General features: G+C 37.7%; 1 protein-coding gene across 9 annotated transcripts in view; it reads left to right on the top strand.

Annotated features, from left to right (window-relative positions):
* NCOR1 (nuclear receptor corepressor 1) overlaps window positions 1-18,997 on the top strand; it is a 208,729-nt gene that overhangs the window by 25,469 nt on the left and 164,263 nt on the right. For all 9 annotated transcript variants that reach the window (XM_023731051.1, XM_023731048.1, XM_023731053.1 and 6 more), the window contains exons 2-3: window positions 7,812-7,989; window positions 15,615-15,748. In XM_023731051.1, coding sequence (XP_023586819.1) covers window positions 7,882-7,989; window positions 15,615-15,748 — 242 coding nt within the window. In that variant the 5' untranslated portion in view covers window positions 7,812-7,881. The remainder of the gene's footprint in view (window positions 1-7,811; window positions 7,990-15,614; window positions 15,749-18,997) is intronic.

Below are 18,997 nucleotides of genomic sequence, written 5' to 3'. Positions count from 1 at the left end.
AAGGTACAGTTACAGGGAGTGCCAAGCAAATTGCTTGAGGCAGTGGAATTTTTTGCAGCCTGGGGACCTCTGTCTTAACTGTGAATCAGAGTTGACTCAATGGCAACTAACAACAACGACAAATGAGAGAAAGAGAGAGGGCGTGAGGGAGGGAAAAGAGATTTCAACTTCCAAGCATAACTTCCAGTAACCCATGTGATCTGCCACTGCTCACTCACCTTCTCCCTCCCTGACCTTCTTTCATTTTCTTGAATTCCCTAAGTTTGCTCTTGCCTCAGGGCTTCTAGTTCCTCTTCCTTGAATGCTCTTATTTTGATTCTTCGCAAGCTCTTTCAAGCTTGGATTCAAAAGTCACCTTAGAACACCTAATTTGGAACACTTTTGAGAATGAAATGCTGCATAGTTAATAATTGCACTTGGGACAATAGGTGTAAACTGGGACTATTTCAGGAAACAAGGACATATGGTCATCCTAGCTGAGGATGGTGCAGGATTGGGCAGTGTTTGGTTCTGTTGTACATGGGGTCGCTATGAGTCGGAACTGACTTGAAGGCACCTAACAACAACAACAAAGCTGAGATTGGCTTTCTCTGGTCACCACATTAGAAATGCTCCCTTCCCCTTCCCATCCTGTGGCCCTATTACTTTATTTATAGTACATTACCATGTTGTTTCTTGTTTATTGCGTATATCATTCTACAATAAAATAGTATATCTTGGTCACCACTCTATCCCACCGTTTAGAAAACATAATAGCACTGGTGGTACATAGTAGCACTGCTCAATAAATATTGGTTGAATATATAACATTTCTGCCTTTGGTCCTTAAACCTTACTGTGAAGATACGATTTTTAATCCATTTTGAATTTGTTTTTGTGTGTGGTGTGAGGCTTGTATCCTGTTTCATTTTTCTGCATGTGGAAATCCAATTTTCCCAGTACCATTTATTGAAGAGACCCTTCCTCATTTAGTAGACTTGGCACCATTGTAGAAAATCAGTTGGCTATAGATAATATGTTTTTTCTTTTTCTTTTTGGACTGTCAATTCTATTCCATTGGTCTATATGTCTGTTACTATGTCAGTACCAGGCTGGTTTAATTACTGTGGCTTCAGAGTATGTTTTGAAATCAGGAAGTGTGAGTTCCTCTACTTTAGTCATTCCCTTGCCTTTCCATATAGATTTGATTATTGGCTTTTCTATTTCTGCCATTGGAAGGCCGTTGGAATTTTGGTGGGGATTACACTGAATTTATAGATTTGCTTTGATTAGTATTGACATCTTAACTATATTAAGCCTTCCAGTCTACAGATGTGGAATGTCGTTCCATTTATTTAGTTCTTTGATTTCTTTTAGTAATGTTTTACAGTTCTCTGTGTACAAGTTTTTCACCATTCTGGTTAAATATATTCCTAGGTGTAAAAACATTCTTTTTTTTTTTTAAATAATAGTTTATTCAGTTTTCAGTGAAGGCTTACACAGCAGTTTAGGCTACCATTTGACAATTTCTATACAGATTGTTCAGTGACATTCATTACATTCTTCACAGTGCGTGACCATTGTCAGTATTTCCGTTCTGGTTGTTCCACTTCTGTTAATCTGGTTTCCCTTCCCCCTTACATTCTCATCTTTGTTTAAAGTAATTGTTGATCGTTTGGTCTTAGATAGATGATTTTCTAAGGACATTCTTAAATGAAACTGGGTGATTTTTTTTCCCCTTCAAGTGCTTGATGATAGAAGCTGCCTCCAGCTACTCTATATTCATGCCATTGTGCAAGCGCTAGCTTTTCTCCCCCCCACCCCTTTTGTACCCTTGGTGGGGGAAATGGTTAAGCTCTCGACTACTAACCAAGATGTTGGTGGTGCAAGTCCCCTATGGAGTGCAGTTCTTTTCGGAAAGTCATGGAGTCTCCATGAATCAGAATCGACTAGACTGGAGTGGTTTGTTTGTTTTTATTTTTTTTTGGTACTATCAGTGCAAATATCAAAATAGTTGTCCGGGATAAGCCATGAGATTCAAAAAAGTTATTCAACACTTTGAGTATCTTACTTGTGTTTGTTGCTAAGCAGTCACATGAAAAAATCATCTTTTATGATTATTTGGTACAGATCCCAAACAAATACAAACAGACAGCGACTTCAGCCACATCTATTAAGAAAATAGTTTTGACCTCGAAGACTTCCTGAAAAGGTTTTAGGGACCACACTTTGAGAACCAGAGACCACACAGAAGAAGGAATAGTATGGCTTCGTGTTTTAAGAAATCTTGCTGAAAATAAATTGTCTTTAGACCCTTGTTTTGTGTCCTTTTCTTTATTTATCTTTGTGCATCTCCCTAAATTCCTAGATTTTCACTATATTGTGGTCCCTGACGTGCTTTATTGCTTACTCTTATTTATTTAGGTATTTTTATTTTTGGTGAAAATAATGCAGAACAACACGTATACCACTTTAACAACTTCTAGATGTACAATTCAGTGACATTGGTTACATTCTTCAAGATATGCCACCTTCTGCAAAAAACTGAAACAAGACCGCTACCTCATACCATGCACAAAAACTAACTCAAAGTGGAACAAAGACCTAAATATAAAATCTGAAACGATAAAGATCATAGAAGAAAAAATAGGGACAACGCTAGGAGCCCTAATACGTGGCATAAACAGAATACAGACCATACGTAACAATGCACAAACACCAGAAGAGAAACTAGATAACTGGGAGCTCCTAAAGATCAAACACTTACGCTCATCCAAAGACTTCACCAAAAGAGTCAGAAGACAACCTATAGACTTGGAAAAAATTTTGGCTACGACAAATCCGATCAGTGTCTAATCTCTGAAATCTACAAGATGCTGCAAAACCTCAACAACATAAAGACAAATAACCCAATATCAAAAATGGGCAAAGAATATGAACAGGAACTTCTCCAAAGAAGACATTCAGGCAGCTAACAGACACATGAGAAAATGCTCATGATCGTTAGCCATTAGAGAAATGAGATACCCTCTCACCCCAGCAAGGCTAGCATTAATCCAAAAAACAGAAAATAATAAATGTTGGAGAGGTTGTGGAGAGACTGGAACACTTATACACTGCTTGTGGGATTTGTTAAATGGTACAACTACTTTGGAAATCGATTTGGTGCTTCCTTAAAAAGCTAGAAATAGAAGTACCATACGATCCAGCAATCCCACTCCTTGGAATGTGTCTTAGAGAAATAAAAACTGTCACATGAATAGCTATATGCACACCCGTATTTATTGCAGCACTGTTCACAATAGCAAAAAGATGGAAACAACCTAGGTGCCCATCAGCGGATGAATGGGTAAACAAATTATGGTATATTCACACAGCGGAATACTGTGCAATGATGAACAGTGATGAATCCGTGAAACATAACATGGAGGAATCTGGAAGGCCTTATGCTGAGTGAATTTAGTCGGTAGCAAAAGGACAAGTATTGTATAAGACCACTATTATAAGAACTCAAAGGTTTAAACACAGAAGAAGACATTCTTTGATGGTTACGAGTGTGGGGAGAGAGGAGGAGAGCTATTCACTAACTAGAAAGTAAACAAGTATCTTAGGTGAAGGGAAGGACAGCACACACTACAGGGGAAGTCAGCACAACTGGACTAAGCCAAAGCTAAGAAGTTTCCTGAATACAACCAAACTCTTCGAGGGACAGAGTAGCAGGGGTGGGGGCCTGGGGACCATGGTTTCAGGGGACATCTATGTCAATTGACATAACAAAATTTATTAAGAAATTGTTCTGCATCCTACTTTAGTGAGTGGCGTCTGGGGTCTTAAAAGCTAGTGAGCGGCCATCTAAGATGCATCAATTGGTCCCAGCCACCGGGAGCAAAGAAGAATGAAGAACACCAAAGACAAAAGGTAAATATTAGCCCAAAAGACAGAAAGGGCCAGAGACTCCATCAGCCTGAGACCAGAAGAACTAGATGGTGCCCTGCTACCACCAATGATCGCCCTGACAGGAACACAACAGAGTCCCTGATGGAGCAGGAGAAAAGGGGGGTGCAGAACTCAAATTCTAGTAAAAAGACCAGACTTAATGGTCTGACTTAGACTCGGGGGACCCTGGAAGACATGACCCTGGACTCTCTGTTAGCCCAAAACTAAAACCATTCCCAACGCTAACTCTTCAGACAAAGATTAGACTGGACTATGGGACATAAAATGATATCGTGAAGAGTGTCCTTCTTAGCTCAAGTAGATACATGAGACTAAATGGGCAGCTCCTGTCCAGAGGCGAGATGAGAATGCACAGGGGGTTAGGAGCTGGTTGAATGGACGCCGGAAATCCAGTGTGGAAAGGAGTGTACTGTCACAGTATAGGGAGAGCAACTAGGGTCCCACAGCAATGTATGTATAAATTTTTGTATGAGAGACTAACTTGAATTATAAACTTTCACTTAAACCACAGCAATGAAAAAAGATCTGCCACCTTTCTCAGTATCTTTTCCAAATTTTTTCACCATCATTAACAAACTCAGTGTCCTTCCTAGGCTTCTCATCTAACTCTTTGAGTTGTTAGTTGTCCATTTGGTCACATGCAGATAATTGTTTAAAAGAGCATAATGCTCAAGGCAGACATTCTTTTGTAATTAAGCTAAACTATTGTTTGGCTTAAATATGACTTCAGGGGATAGTTTTGGTTCATGGTTTAAGATTTATAGATTAGCGCAGGGCAATAGTGATGGGGAGTCATTCAACCTCAGTGGTTCCAGAAAGTCTGTATTGCTTGCAAATTTGAAATTCTGTTCTATATTTCTGCCTCTTTTGATCAGGATTTTTTAATAGAATCTTTGATCAAAATCTTCCGTAATGGTAGGCAGGCATCATCCAGTTCCTCTGGTCTAATGATAAACAAGGCAGTTGTCCATGGAGGCGATTAGACACATATTCCAGTTCCTCTTTTGATTCTTGACCTTCCTTTTTCCTCTGCTGCTCCATATGAATAGAGACCAATGGTCATACTTTGGATGGCCACTTGTAAGCTTTTAAGATCCCAGGCAGTAAACAGCATACGAGGAGGTAGAACAGAAGCACTAAAATCAATATTAGGCCAGTTGATTAGAATATCCCACAAAACCATAACCCTAAACCTGTAAACTAAGAAAAGAAATCCTATGATGTGTTTGCAGCGGCTGCTTTTTCTTTCTTTCTTTCTTTTTCTTGTAGCAATGTATATATATAACACGTTTATCAATTCAACATTTTCCAGGTGAATAGCTTGGTGATAGTAATTATAGTAATCATATTGGGTAACCATTACCCTTATTCGATGCCAGATTTCCTTTTACCATAAACAGAAACTCACTATTTCCCAAACAACGGCCCCCCTTCTGCTTGTCTATCTCACCCCTGGTGATCACTAATAAACTTTGGTGTCTATACGTTTGCCTGTCCTTGTCATTTCATATAAGCGAGATCATACAATATTTGTCCTTTTGTGATTGACTTATTTCACTCAGCGTGTCTTCTAGGTTAATTCACATGGTAGCATGTATTAGGACTTCATTTCTCTTTAAGGCTGAATGATACTCCGTTGTGTGTTTGTGCTACATTTTGTTTATCCATTCATCCATTGATAGATGGATGGCTATTGTGAATAGTGCTGCAGGAAACATTCATGTACATAGGTGTGTTTGCCTTGCTGCTTTTAACTGTATACCTAGGAGTGGACTTGCTGAATCATATGGTAGTTCTGTTTTTAATTTTTTTGAGGAACTGCTACACTGTTTTTCAGAATAGCTGTATCACTTTGCATTCCCAACTTTCAGTGTATAAGGGTTCCCTTTTCCCCACATCCTCGCCAACATTTGTTATTTTATGTTTTTTTTTTTTTTTTTTTAATCTTAGCTACCCTTGTGGGAGTTAGGTGGCATCTCATTGTAGTTTTGATTCGTGTTTCTCTAACGGCTGTCTTTTCATTTGTTTGTTGGCCATTTGGGTATCTTCCTTGGTAAAATATCTACCCAAGTCCTTTGCCCATTTTTTGATTGGGTTATTTGTCTTTTTGTTGTTAAGTGTAGAAGTTTTATATATATTTTCGATATTGGATCCTTATTGGATATATGGTTCCCAAAAGTTTCTGTCAATCTGCACGTTGTCTTTTTACTTTTTTGATGAAGTCTTGTGATGAACAAGTTTTTTAATTTTATGAAGTGTCGTTTATCTATTTTGTCTTTTGCTCTTTGTGCTTTTATTATTATATCTGATAATCCATTGTTAAAAGCTGGGCCTGACAGCCATGCCCCTGTGTTTTCTTCTAAGAAATTTATGATTTTAGTTTTCACATTTAGATCTTTAATCCATTTTGGGTTGGTTTTTGTCTGTAGTGTGAGGCATGGATTCTAATTCATTCGTCTGCATGTAGAAATCCAAGTTTCCCAGCACCATTTATTGAAGAGACTCTTCTTTCTTCCCCATTGAAATCTTAGTACCTTTGTGAAAAATCAGTTGACCATAGATGTATGGGTTTATTTCTGGACTCTCAATCCTATTCTGTTGGTCTATACATCTGTTATTAGTCTCACTGCTTCCTGTATCTGCCTACCAACTTTAGCAAAATTATTAGCGTTTCTGCCCATTTTTTCAAGCAACTGAAGCTGCTGATTTTGTTTAGAAAATTAAATCTATATGGCAGTGTTTTGAAGAGTAAATCATAAAATTGAACATCTGTGAGTGAACATGTGAGAATGATAACATCAGCAAATTACGTACTGCAACATTGTATGTCGTACGTATTACTAATGATCAAGATGTACAAAAGAAATACAGAGGTTCTAATTCAGTTGGGACTACCTGTACTTGTACTGTTTGATAACTTAACATTTTGAACTTTTTATTAGAAATGTAAACAATACCCAGAGATAGAGTCTCTAACCTCTCTATGTGAATCCACGGAGAGAATGCCAAATCTGTAAAAACAATCCAGTATCATTTGTGATGATTATGGGACTTTTCTGGGGAGAATTCGCCTTATGTTCTGAGTCTGGCAGCTAAAATCCTGGGAGAGGATGCTGTAGAAAGGGAAACTTCCTTGAGAGCTTTCTTGTTCCCGTTACTGCTTAGGTTATCATTTTGGGGCAGAATTATTTAGTAAAGACAATACTTGGATAAATATTATTTAATAAAGAGACATTTCCTCTGTATAAATGCTTACCTTATAAATACTTTTAAATCCTTTTTAAAATTGACTTTTTTACGACTCAAAATTCTAGAACCATGGATTTTTTTTTTTTAACAATGTGTAGTATGTGTCAGACATTTTAAGAAAGAAAGCATTTACTGAGCAACTGTTATGTGCCAGGGCCTATGCTAAATTTTATATAACTACTTATATTACTTGTGATATACTAAAGAACTTTTTTTTAAGTGTAAAGGAAAAGACCGATTAACATTTTTCAAGACTCAATACGTTCTGTTATATTAAATAAATACATGAGAGAAAGCTTTTACTGGTAATTGTGGTTTTACTTATGGAGCTATAGTTATACCATATTTTTATGCAAGGAACACACACCTTCTATGTTTGTTTGCCATCCACCCCCTCCCTCCATGAGGTATTTTCATCAGCGCTTTATGCTATTTTTTTTTTTTTTAACAGGAACACGTAAAAAAATTGGCATAGCGGTCCTTGTGAAAATACCTGGCGGGAGGAGGGAGCAATTGGCAAACCGATGTAGAAGGCACGGGCTATTTGCGTAAAAATACTTTAACTTATTGGAAGTACACGTGGTACTTTAGTTCTTATCAATTCTGTTTTTTCCCATCCTGTTTAGGTGGTTTCCTAGAAAAATGATTGTTAGTTGGACTTGAACTCACAGCCTGGTGAGGACTTCTTTACTGATAATGTCAAGTTCAGGTTATCCTCCCAACCAAGGAGCATTCAGCACAGAACAAAGTCGTTATCCTCCCCACTCCGTCCAGTACACCTTCCCCAGCACTCGTCACCAGCAGGTAAGGAGCACATTCTATGTAAATTGTATATGTGTTATGTGTTTTTCTTTTTAATACATTTGTTGGTCTGAAACCAAATGTATTTTTTTGTTTTGTTTTGTTTTGTTTTGAATGGTGAGAATCATTCTCAAAGATGGGGAACCAAAGGTTGAGAATTAACTAGCTCTGTCTCCTTTGGCTTTATGCCAGATTTCAGGAGTTGAACATAGCTCTGCTTTTAATTATAGGAGTTGTTGATAGAAAGGTTTCAGTTACCTAGGATTTCTAGGTTAATAACCTCTGTTTATGCTCCAACTTTTGGTTGAGTATTCAGCATGGCAACTGATGAAAGATAACTTGGCTTCTCTTGGGTGATGGCTAAGATGAGGGTCTTTACCTTTGTAAGAGATTTGATGGTCAGAAGATTAGAGTTTATACGATTGATTCATGTTGAGAAAAATAAAGTACAAGGTGAAATTATGAACTCAGAGTGGGCCTGGGGCAGGGATGTAAAAGGTTTGAAGGAACAGGGAAGGGAAGGGAAGGGATGAACTGTTCATCTCAGAGAATAAGAAAACAAATTTACCAGCAAAATATAGTTGAGTACCACTGAGTACTACTGAGGATTCCTTTGAAGTGTGCTCCTGATCACATAGTGAAACATCCTTACCTTGTTCTTGATCTTACAGAAAGCATTCAGTCTTTCACCATTAAATATAGTATTAGCTTGTGAAGTGTTTCCTCTCCTGTGTTGTCTTAAAGAGTTTGTGTAGAACTGATGTTATTTCTTCCTTAAATGTTTGATAGAATTTATTGCTAAGCTGTCTGGGCCTAAAATTTTCTTTGTGGGAAGAATGTAAATTATGAACTCAACTTCCTTAATACGTTGTTACTGTTGTTAGCTGCAGTTGAGTTGGCTTGGACTCACGGCGACCCCGTGCACGATGGGATCAGACTGTTGCGATCCATAGAGTTTTCATTGGCTGATTTTTCAGAAGTAGATTGCCAGGTCTTTCTTCCTAGTCTGTCATAGTCTGGAAGCTCTGCTGAAACCTATTCAGCATCATAGCAAAATGGAAGCCTCCACTGACAGGTGAGTGGCAGCTGTGCTTGAGATGGATTGGCTGAGAATTAGAACCCAGATGTCCCACATGAAAGGCAAGAATTCTACCACTGAACCACAACTGCCCCTTTAATAGATTAGTTCTATTCAAATTTTCTGTTTTTTCTTTTTTGAGTCAGTTTGGGTAATTTTGTTGTTGAAGGTATTACATTTATTGTCGTAGTATTCCCTTATTATTTCACTGTCTGTAAGATCTTTTATGATGTCCCCTCTTTAATTCCTGAGGTGATTTAAGTATTTTTTTTTCTTCCTTTTGTCTTTATCAGTCTAGCTAGAGGCTTATCAGTTTAATTGATTCTTTTTTTTTTTATTTTGATTTCATTCGTTTTCACCCTCTTTCTTTTTTCTATGAAACCGATTTCTATTCTTTACTATTTTCTTCTTTTGCTCATCTATATACCATTTCTGGCACCCTTTATTTCTTTGTATATATTGAAATTTTTTTTCTGATATTTTCTTTTTGCCTGAGAAACTTTATTTCTTTTAGTGCAGGTTTTTGGCAATGAATTCCCTCAGCTCTTATTTGTCTGAAAAAAATTTTATTTCAATTTCATTTTTGAAGGATATTTTCACTGGATATAGATTCTAGGTTGACAGTTATTTTCTTTCGATACCTTGAAAAGATTTCATTTCACTGTATTGTGGCTTGTGTGGTTTCTGAGAAGAAGTCTATGGTCAGTCTTATCTTTGTTTCTTTATATGTAAACTGTCTTTTTTCACTGGTTTTCAGCAATAGGATGTACCTTCGGTGTGCTTTTTGAAAGTGTGTTATCATCCTTGGCATTCACTGAACTTCTTTCTTCTGTAGATTTAGACTTTTCATGAAATTTGGACAGTTTTTGGCTATTATTTCTTCAAATTTTTTTTTCTGTTCCCTCTCCCCCTTTGTTTCTTCTGGGACTCCAGTTATATTTTATATTATCTCATAGGCCACTGAACTTCTTCATTTCTTTTCTGTTTTTTATCCATTTATTTTGCTATGTCCTCAAGGTCAGTAATCTTTTTTTAAATTTACTGTTAACCTCATCTAATGAAATTTTCATTGCAGATATTGGATTTTTGATTTCCAAAAGTTCCATTTGGTTCCTTTTTATATCCTCAGTGTGCTCATTATTTTCATGTTTTCTTTTACATCCCTGAGCATATGGAGCATAATTGTAATAGATTTTTTAATGTACTTCTCTGCTCATCCCATTATTTTAGTAATTTTTTTATTGCCTTTTTTCATATATTTAATACTTTTTTAATGGAATACAAACACTGTGAATTTTATACTTTTTAGGGCGGGCTTCTGCAGTATTCTTTTAAAGAGAGTTGTATTCCTTCTGGTAGGTGATTAAATTACTTTCGAGGATTGTTTTTAAACCCCATGAGGGCAGGTCTAGAGTAATCTTTAGTTTAGGTCTAATTTAGTCCCTACTTCTGGGGTCACTGTGAGTCAGAGTTGACACGACGGCAACATTTGGTTTGGTTTTTGGTTCTTCTAGGGTATCTACTGTTGTTAGGTGCTGTCGAGTTGATTCTGACTCATAGCGACCCCATGTGACAGAGTAGAACTGCCCAATAGGGTTTTCTAGGCTGCAGTTATTACAGGAGCAGATCACCAGGTCTTTTTTCCCACGGAGATGCTGCCTTGGTTCAGACAGCCAACTTTTCAGTTAGCAGCCAAGCGTTTAACCATTGTGTCACCAGGGTATCTGCTGAATGCCCCATATATTCAGTGAAGTCTCTTCATTTTGGCTAGAGGAAATTTGAATGAGTTCTAGGCCTGTGTGAATTGTTCTCTTTTATGGTTCCCGCTAATTGCTTTTCATCAGAAGTTGTTCTTAGTTCAGCCTTGTGACATTTCTCCCTGTGCATTTAAACATTGGAGTTCAACCAAAGACTTAAGGGAACCTGAATTCAGATTTCAAGGAATCTTTCTCTGTGTAACTCCCTCCTCTCTGGAAGTCCCAGAAATCTACCTGGCCTCCCCAGACTTGTACCTTTGCTTCTTCAGTTACCAAGATTGTGAGGCAGTCACATTATAGGGATAGCAGCTAGCGTCACATAACAATATATGTATCAATTTTTGTATGAGAAACTAACTTGAGCTATAAACTTTCACCTAAAGCGCAATGAAAAAAGAAGAAAGATTGTGAGGCACTGTTTGGATTCAGTCTGGAAATTTCCTCCAGGCAGAAAGCTTAGGGTATGGAGAGGCTCACCTCATTTGTTTCATTTCTCTCAGAGATCGTCATATGCTGCTTGTTTTCCAGTGTCTGAAAATAGTTTCTAGATTTTGTCCAGTATTCTACCTGTTTGCTCTGGGAAGGTAGTTCTGGACAGTATTACCTGCTCATAGCTAGAAGCTGAAATATACTGCTACTGCTTTTATTTCACTCCTTATACCTGGATTAATTTGTCTTCCTGAGTATTTTCTAGAAATTCTTTCAGAGAGAGTCTGTGGTTGGTAAATGTGCTGAGTTCTGGAATTCTGAAAAGTTTGTAGTCCTAGAACTTGAACTATTATTTGGTTATTGAATTTCTAACTTCAAAGTTGTTTTCCTCTGAACTTGAATTTCAGATATGCTGTTACTCTGTTTCCTTTTATTCAGTCTTGCTGATGAAAAATCTTCTATTATGATCCTTGTTACTTTGTAGGAAACCTGTTTTTTATTTCTTAAAACTTAACATTTTCTTCAATGTTTTTCTCTTTATTTTTGGTTTTCTAAAATTTTTATTTCAGTGTGGATTAATTTTATTTTGCTTTTCTTTTAGACTCTTTTAAAACTGAGGACTGTGTCTTTTCTCACTTCTGGGAAGTGCTATCCTATTATTTCTTAGAATATAACATCTTACCTATAGCTCTTGGATGTTGGAACTTTTTATTCCAGCTCCCTTTTTACCTTTTCTATTGTAATTTCTGTATCTTTGTGCTTTACTGTGTTTTGAGAAAATTTCTCAGTTCTGTCTTAGCTTTCATTTACCCTTCAGCTGTGCCTATTCTACTATTGTTTAATTTCAGTGACCAAGTGTCTTAGTTATGTAGTGCTGCTGTAACAGAAATGCTACAAGTGGGTGGCTTTAACAAAGAGAAGTTTATTGTCTCACAGTTCGGTAGGCTAGAAGTCCGAATTCAGGGTGCTGGCTCCAGGGGAAGTCTTTCTTTCTCTGTTGGCTCTGAAGGAAGGTCCTTGTCATCAGTCTTGCCTTGGTCTGGGAGCATCTCAGCGCAGGAACCTTAGGTCCAAAGGACACGCTCTGCTCCTGGCACTGCTTTCTTGAGTATGAGGTTCCCATGTGTCTCTGCTCGCTTCTGTCTTTTATATCTCAAAAGAGATTGGCTTAAGATGCTATCTAATCTTGTAGATCTCATCAGTATAACTGCTGCTAATCCATTTTATTACATCATAGTGATAGAATTTACAACACATAGGGAAATCAAATCAGATGATAAAATGGTAGACAATCATACAGTACTGGGAATCATAACCCAGCTAAATTGACAGACATTTTTGGGGGACACAATTCAATCCCTGACACCAAGGTTTTAATTTTTTTATCTCTATTTGATTCTTTTTGAGGATATTTAAACCTATTATTTCATTAATAAGAATCAGCACAAAGCTGGTTCCTATGAGGCGAAGGTTAAACATGTCCCAGATTTTCAACTTCTCCAAGCTGCTGTACCACTCCGTCATCTCTGACACCGACCATCTCCCTCCCTTCAGCTCTCTTCTCTCTCTGCTGGGTTCGGTAATTTGCTACAATGTCTCACAGAACTCAAGAACTGTACTTACAGTTATATGGTTTATTAGGGAAGTAACAGATTACAACTTGGGATCAGGATCAACTTGGAACTACAGGCTGCAACTCCGGATCAGTGTCAGGAAGCACGCAGGCAAGGTCTGGAAGGCTCCCCCAAAGTGAAGAGCACATCCCTCCCTTCTTCAATGTAGGACTGGTCTCTCTCGGCCATGCATGCCTACTCTTGGCTCTGCAAGTCCCTTTGGGACAGACCTCCTCTCGGCCATTCCCACCTCCTCTCTGTTGCGCACATCTCCTTTTGGTCCTGTACACACATTCCTGGCTGTGCACACCCTGCTCTTGGCCGAGCATGCCCCCTATCGGCCTTGTATGCTGCTTGTCTCTTGCCTTCTGCTCAGAGGTGCTCGGTGCACTCTCTGCTTCTTCTCTCTTCTCTCCTTGCCTCTGGCCATCTCTGTGGGGTTGGCTCCTTATATGGGCAAGTGACTCAATCCTATTGCTTGGATTTTCAAGCCACTGTTTGCATAATAACTGACCAGTCCCCTCACTGGACTAATCTGATCGTTCCCCTTGCTGGACCGCAAGTGATTCCAACTGTTTGCATAATAACTGACATTTTCTGCTGGAAGGGTCTGACTTCTTCCCTGGGCGAAAGTAACAAGCTTCTTCAAAGAACTAGGGCAACTGTAACAAGGGCAACTGTAACAGCTCCTCAGGATTTAGGGGAAAAAATCTCCCAAGCTCTTTTTTTCTCCCCACAGAACCAAGGCAGAAGGCTACATAAAGGAACTCATTTTACCACAGTATTATTAATAGTCATGTGTCACTTAATGTCCACAATATGTTCTGTGAAATAGGTTGTCAAATGATTTGGACATCGTGCAAACTCTGTATTATATATTTAGGAAAGCTCTATGGGATGCTAGCAACGCAAGCACTTTGTATACAAGAGACATGAGATACACATGTTGCGTGCAGAACCTGTTGTGTTTGCTACGTCTGGTTACGTCCGCTTGTGTCTGCTATATCCTGTTCTCTGATCGCGATTTCTGAACTCTATTATAACCTTATGGGACCATGGACATATGTGCAGTCAGACATTGCCAGAATGGACATTATGTGGTGCATGACTGTACTTGTGTTCTTTTCTCCTTTTACTTTATCTTTCACTTGTTTTCTTGGATGTAAATTCTTTATTTTTTGAGTTTTGGTTCTTTTTTTAAAAAGTATTATCTAAAATATTTTGTTTTGCTTGGTTATGTTTTCAACTTTGTATCTGAGATTTCTTCTTAGACTATCTGTAAATTATAGAGAAGGGCTTCTGGTAAAGGGCTCTGGACCTCTTATCTACTGCGTGTTTCAGCCTGGACAGTTCTATCAGTTTATGATTTATTAAAACAGTTTTTATTGAGATACAATTCATATAACATAAAATTCACCATTTTAAAGTATATAATGGCCTTTAGTATGTTTACTGTGTTGTGCAGGTATCATCACTGTCTAATTCCAGAACATTTCTATTAACCCGAAAAGAACCCAGTGCCTGGTAGTAGTTCCAGCCCCCTCTCCCCCAGCCCCCTGTAAACCACTAATTTATTTTCCGTCTCTGTGGATTTGTCTCATCTAGACGTTTCATATAAATGGAATCGTATAGTATATAGCCTTTTGTTTCTGGATTCTTTCACTTAGCTTAATGTTTTTTAGGTTCATCCAGGTTGTACATGTAGCATAAAAAGGACATCGTTCCTTTTTATGACTGAATAATATTCCATTAAGGAGCCCTGGTGGTGCAACAGTTAAGCACTCGACTGCTAACTGAAAGGTTGGTAGTTCAAACCCACCCAGTAACTCCATGGGAGGAAGACCTGGCAATCTGCTTCCGTAAAGATGACTGCCGAGAAAACCCTATGAGATAGTTCTGTTCTCACTCAAAGGGTCACTATGAGTCAGAATCAACTTGACAGCACCCAGCAAAAACAAAAACAATATTCCATTGTATGCATATACCACATTTTGTGTGTCCATTCATCAGTTGATGGACATTCGGGTTGTTTCCACTTGGGGGTACTATGAATAATGCTTCTGTGAGCATTCATCTATAAGTTTTTGTGTGAACATGTTTTCTGTTCTCTTGGGTGTATACTTAGTAGTGGAATTGCTGGATCATCTGGCAATTCTATGTTTAACTGTCTGCTTATGATTGAGATAGTATAATAGATTCCTTTTGAAAAGAAGTTCTTGCCAAAACAAATCAACGGAAAAAAAGCAGAAAAACAAACATAAAAACAGACATGCAGTAAGAGGGAAAAACCTATTGTGCTTAACTAGCAGTGTGATAGGTTGATTCTCTGAACTTCAGTTTTTTCATTTGTAAATATACATGGGTTTAGCTAGAAAATTTCTGTGACACGCACCCCACCTCCCCCAGGCTTTCCCACTTTGAACTTAAGATTGGAATGCTTTTTAGGATTTAATACTAATGAATTTGAGAGTTTACTTACGTGAGTAATATAGATTCGGAGTTGTTATAATATGCTGTTAGAAGAATGGATAAAACATAGGTAGAACTTGAATTTCATTTTGGATTGTTTTGAATAATGTTGATTGTTTTAGGTTTATGTGGGGAAGATTGGATCAACGAATGATTGAAATTATCATTGCTGTTTCTTTTCATACCTCGTGGCCCATAACTACTTTTGTGCATTTATCCTTGATTTGATTTCATGCTGCTGTTCACTTTTTGGTTAATAATTTATGATCATTTAAATACTAGGAATTTGCAGTCCCTGATTATCGTTCTTCTCATCTTGAAGTTAGTCAGACGTCACAGCTCTTGCAGCAGCAGCAACAACAACAGCTTCGTAGAAGACCTTCCTTGCTTTCAGAATTTCACCCAGGTTCTGACAGGTAATTGGGTTTCTTTTGTGTGTCCATCTAGGACTATACTTGTAACGTGTGTATACAGGTGTATGTGCATGTACAGACAGTTTATAAGTTGCTTTATAAACAAAGTGGACATTTAGAGTGTGTACTTTGAACTCTTTTATATTGATGTTTTGGAGTAGTTATTACAGTAGCTATAACTCTTAAAAGTTGTTCCCTAATTTCAGAGTTAATGTTATATAGTGGAAAGTCAGGTAGACCTACGTTTGAATCCTGATCAGCTGTGACATTGATCATGTTGTATAAACCAGTGCTCTCAACTTGGGCTGCATGTTAGAATCACTTGGGGAGCTTAAAAGTTGATGCCCATATCCCATCTCAAAACAATTTAATCAGTCTCTGAGGTTGGGGCCGGGCACTGGTGTATGGCTAAAGTTTCTCAGGTGATTCTCATTTAACTGATTTAAGCTCTTCAAGCTAGGGTTCCTCATGGATGCTGCCTAATTTGAGAAAATTTAAATGGATGGGGAGGGTGGTAAATGGTTTGCTTGGGAATACCCTTTGGTGGCTGCAGGAAGGGCTGTCAGGATGTGCTATTTTACAAAATGATGAGTCAAAGTCTTCAGGAGTGGTTTATAAGTCTGGCTAGTGGAATGGGCCAGGATTCTTAACAAAGGCTATTGCAACCCCAACCAAGTTTTCCCCTCCCTTGCCCCACGGCCCTGCTCTCTCAGGCCGTAGAAAAGTATATAGAAAGCCTCACCCAGTCCTCCATTTATAGCTCAGAGGAGAAGACAAACATTTGTCAGGCAAAGTGGGAATGATCAAGGACTATCTACTCACACAGTTCCATACCAAAGAGAAGGTCTAGACAGAGCTGCTCACAGTGTACCTGAGCAAGAGGACATGGAATGACATAAACAAGGCACATATATTTCTGGAAAGGAAAATTAAAGAAAGCAACATTGTGGTGTGATAGATTGCTTTTATATGGCTTTTCTAGCCATAGTCTTGTAAATGCCACCAAATGGTTGGGTGGAACTATGCAGATAGGGTGCTTGTGACCCACCGAAAGGATTGGACATCTTGCTAATGATGTAAATAAGGTGCATGGCACCCTTGTGGGGTTGGGACCATGCAAATAAAGTGTATGGAACCCCAACGCAGGAATTGGTCAGTTTTGCCATTCTACTAGGCTTAAAATGAGCCATCCCAGAGGCAGACAAGGGGGAACCTCACTACTGCCAAGAAAGAAGAGCCAGCAGTGGAGCGTGTCCTTTGGACCTGGGGTCCCTGCACTGAGAACCTCTTAGACACAGCAGAGAGAGAAAAGGTTGGAGAGAGGAGGCATGTCTGACCTCAGCCTTATAGGACTGTTGATGCTGATAATGATTTTTTCTTCCCCTCATGAAGTTAAAGGAGGTTAGACACGCCCACCACACCATTTTTACAAACATACTGTGCCAAAGTACTGTGCTATACACTACAAAAGAACTTAATGAAGTATTCAAAAACAAAAGAAGACAACCAAATGAGATAAGATGAAAGATCAGAGGTTCAAGTTACCCCAAGCCTGCCATTACAAATTCAATACATAAAATGAAAAGGAAGCAGGAATAAAATAGATGTGTCTAAAACTCAGATCTTTATCATGGAAGAAATTCTTGAGAGAAGAATGAATGCAGAGGAAATGGACAAACATTAAAGCAATTAGAAAGAAGTTGCTAAATATGGAGAACAAATAAAAATGATCTGACATACGCTAAGAACATGTGTTCCTGAGGTAGAGAACCTGGTAAAGAAACAGAAGTAGTATTCAATTTAAAAAAAAAAAAAAAAATTCCCCTTAAAATGAAAGAAGAGCTCTAGACTGATAGGACATAACTTGTTCTAGGAAGATTTTATACAGAATGATCAATACCTACACATATCCTGTTAAGCTTTAAACTTCAAGGATAAGTAAAGAATTAGGAATTCAGGAAGCAAAACAAATCCTCCTCTGCTATCAAAGAGGGTAGGAGGGAGCAGTCTGGCCTCAAACTTCTACATAACAGAATCGAGTGGCAGTGAAGTAATTGCTACAAAATCCTGAGGAAAAGAAAATTGAGCTCCAAGAATATTATACCAGACAAGTTTAAGAATACAAACAACAGGCAAAAAAGCACTGAGTGATTATAGCAACTAAAACTTCTTAAAGAATCCCTACGTGATGAAATCCAGCCAAACAAAGGGTGGAAGCCATGGTAAAAGGACCCATTTAAATGTAAAGTCTATATGAGACAGCTAGAGGAATTATGGTTCCATAAAAGAATATAAATGTTAAATCATGACATAGTAAAAATAATATAACTGCCAAAAATCTAGAATCAAGATATATTGTGAGAAAGTTTAAAGGTATGAATTTGAAAGGTATGTATGGAATCATTTGATACTTTTAAAATGCAAAGTTATGTTAAAAAAAAACTTGCACTTTCTTAGTGCTTTGATAAATTTTTTTACCCTTTAGTGAGAATTTTTTAGGAACCAATTTCTAGTGGTAAAGGAACATTTATCTGGAGTACAGCAATTTTTTTCCTTTAAGTTTTATTTCATTTTGTTTTTTTCTCATATATCTCTATAAAAATAAACCAAATATTCTTTAAATGCCTTATATACTGTATATAGTGTGATCCTTTTGTTGTTTTATTTTTGGTTGTACAGCCATCCATTCATACATGCAAACAAAGAGATGTCTGGATTGGTGTTCACCTGATTTTCTCATTGTTCCATGTGGTTGGATTTGGGATGGTTTACTGCTTAGTACTTTTTTTATTACTGGGATTTTTTTTTGTTAGCAAATGTATATCATTTTATAAACATAATGCCTATAAAAATTAAGAGTCATCATGCTTTCCAGATTTATTGGAAAAATTAGTCCAATTAACTACTTAGAGAGTATTTGGATATTTAAAGATGCAGCAGATGAAGTAGTTTCAGATATCATGAAAAGACTCACTGAAATTCAGAGAGTTGGCTTTCCCTTGGACAACAAGAGAAGAAACCAAAATCACATTTGCAACTTCTTTTAGTTTAAGTGAAATCAGTTGTTTTTTTCAAAGAACAGTCTTCCCTATTTGGGAATATGTAAAATCGACTGATGTAAATCTAGATGACTTTGCAGACCACTATTTCGGATAGCTATGAATTTTTTTTTTTATTGTACTTCAGGTGAAGGCTTACAGAACAAATAGTTTCTCATGAAACAGAAGTACACATGTTGTTTTATGACATTGG

Source organism: Trichechus manatus, unplaced genomic scaffold (assembly GCF_000243295.1).
Source record: "Trichechus manatus latirostris isolate Lorelei unplaced genomic scaffold, TriManLat1.0 scaffold00040, whole genome shotgun sequence".
Lineage (NCBI taxonomy): Eukaryota > Metazoa > Chordata > Mammalia > Sirenia > Trichechidae > Trichechus > Trichechus manatus.
This window is presented reverse-complemented; position numbering and strand designations above follow the sequence as displayed.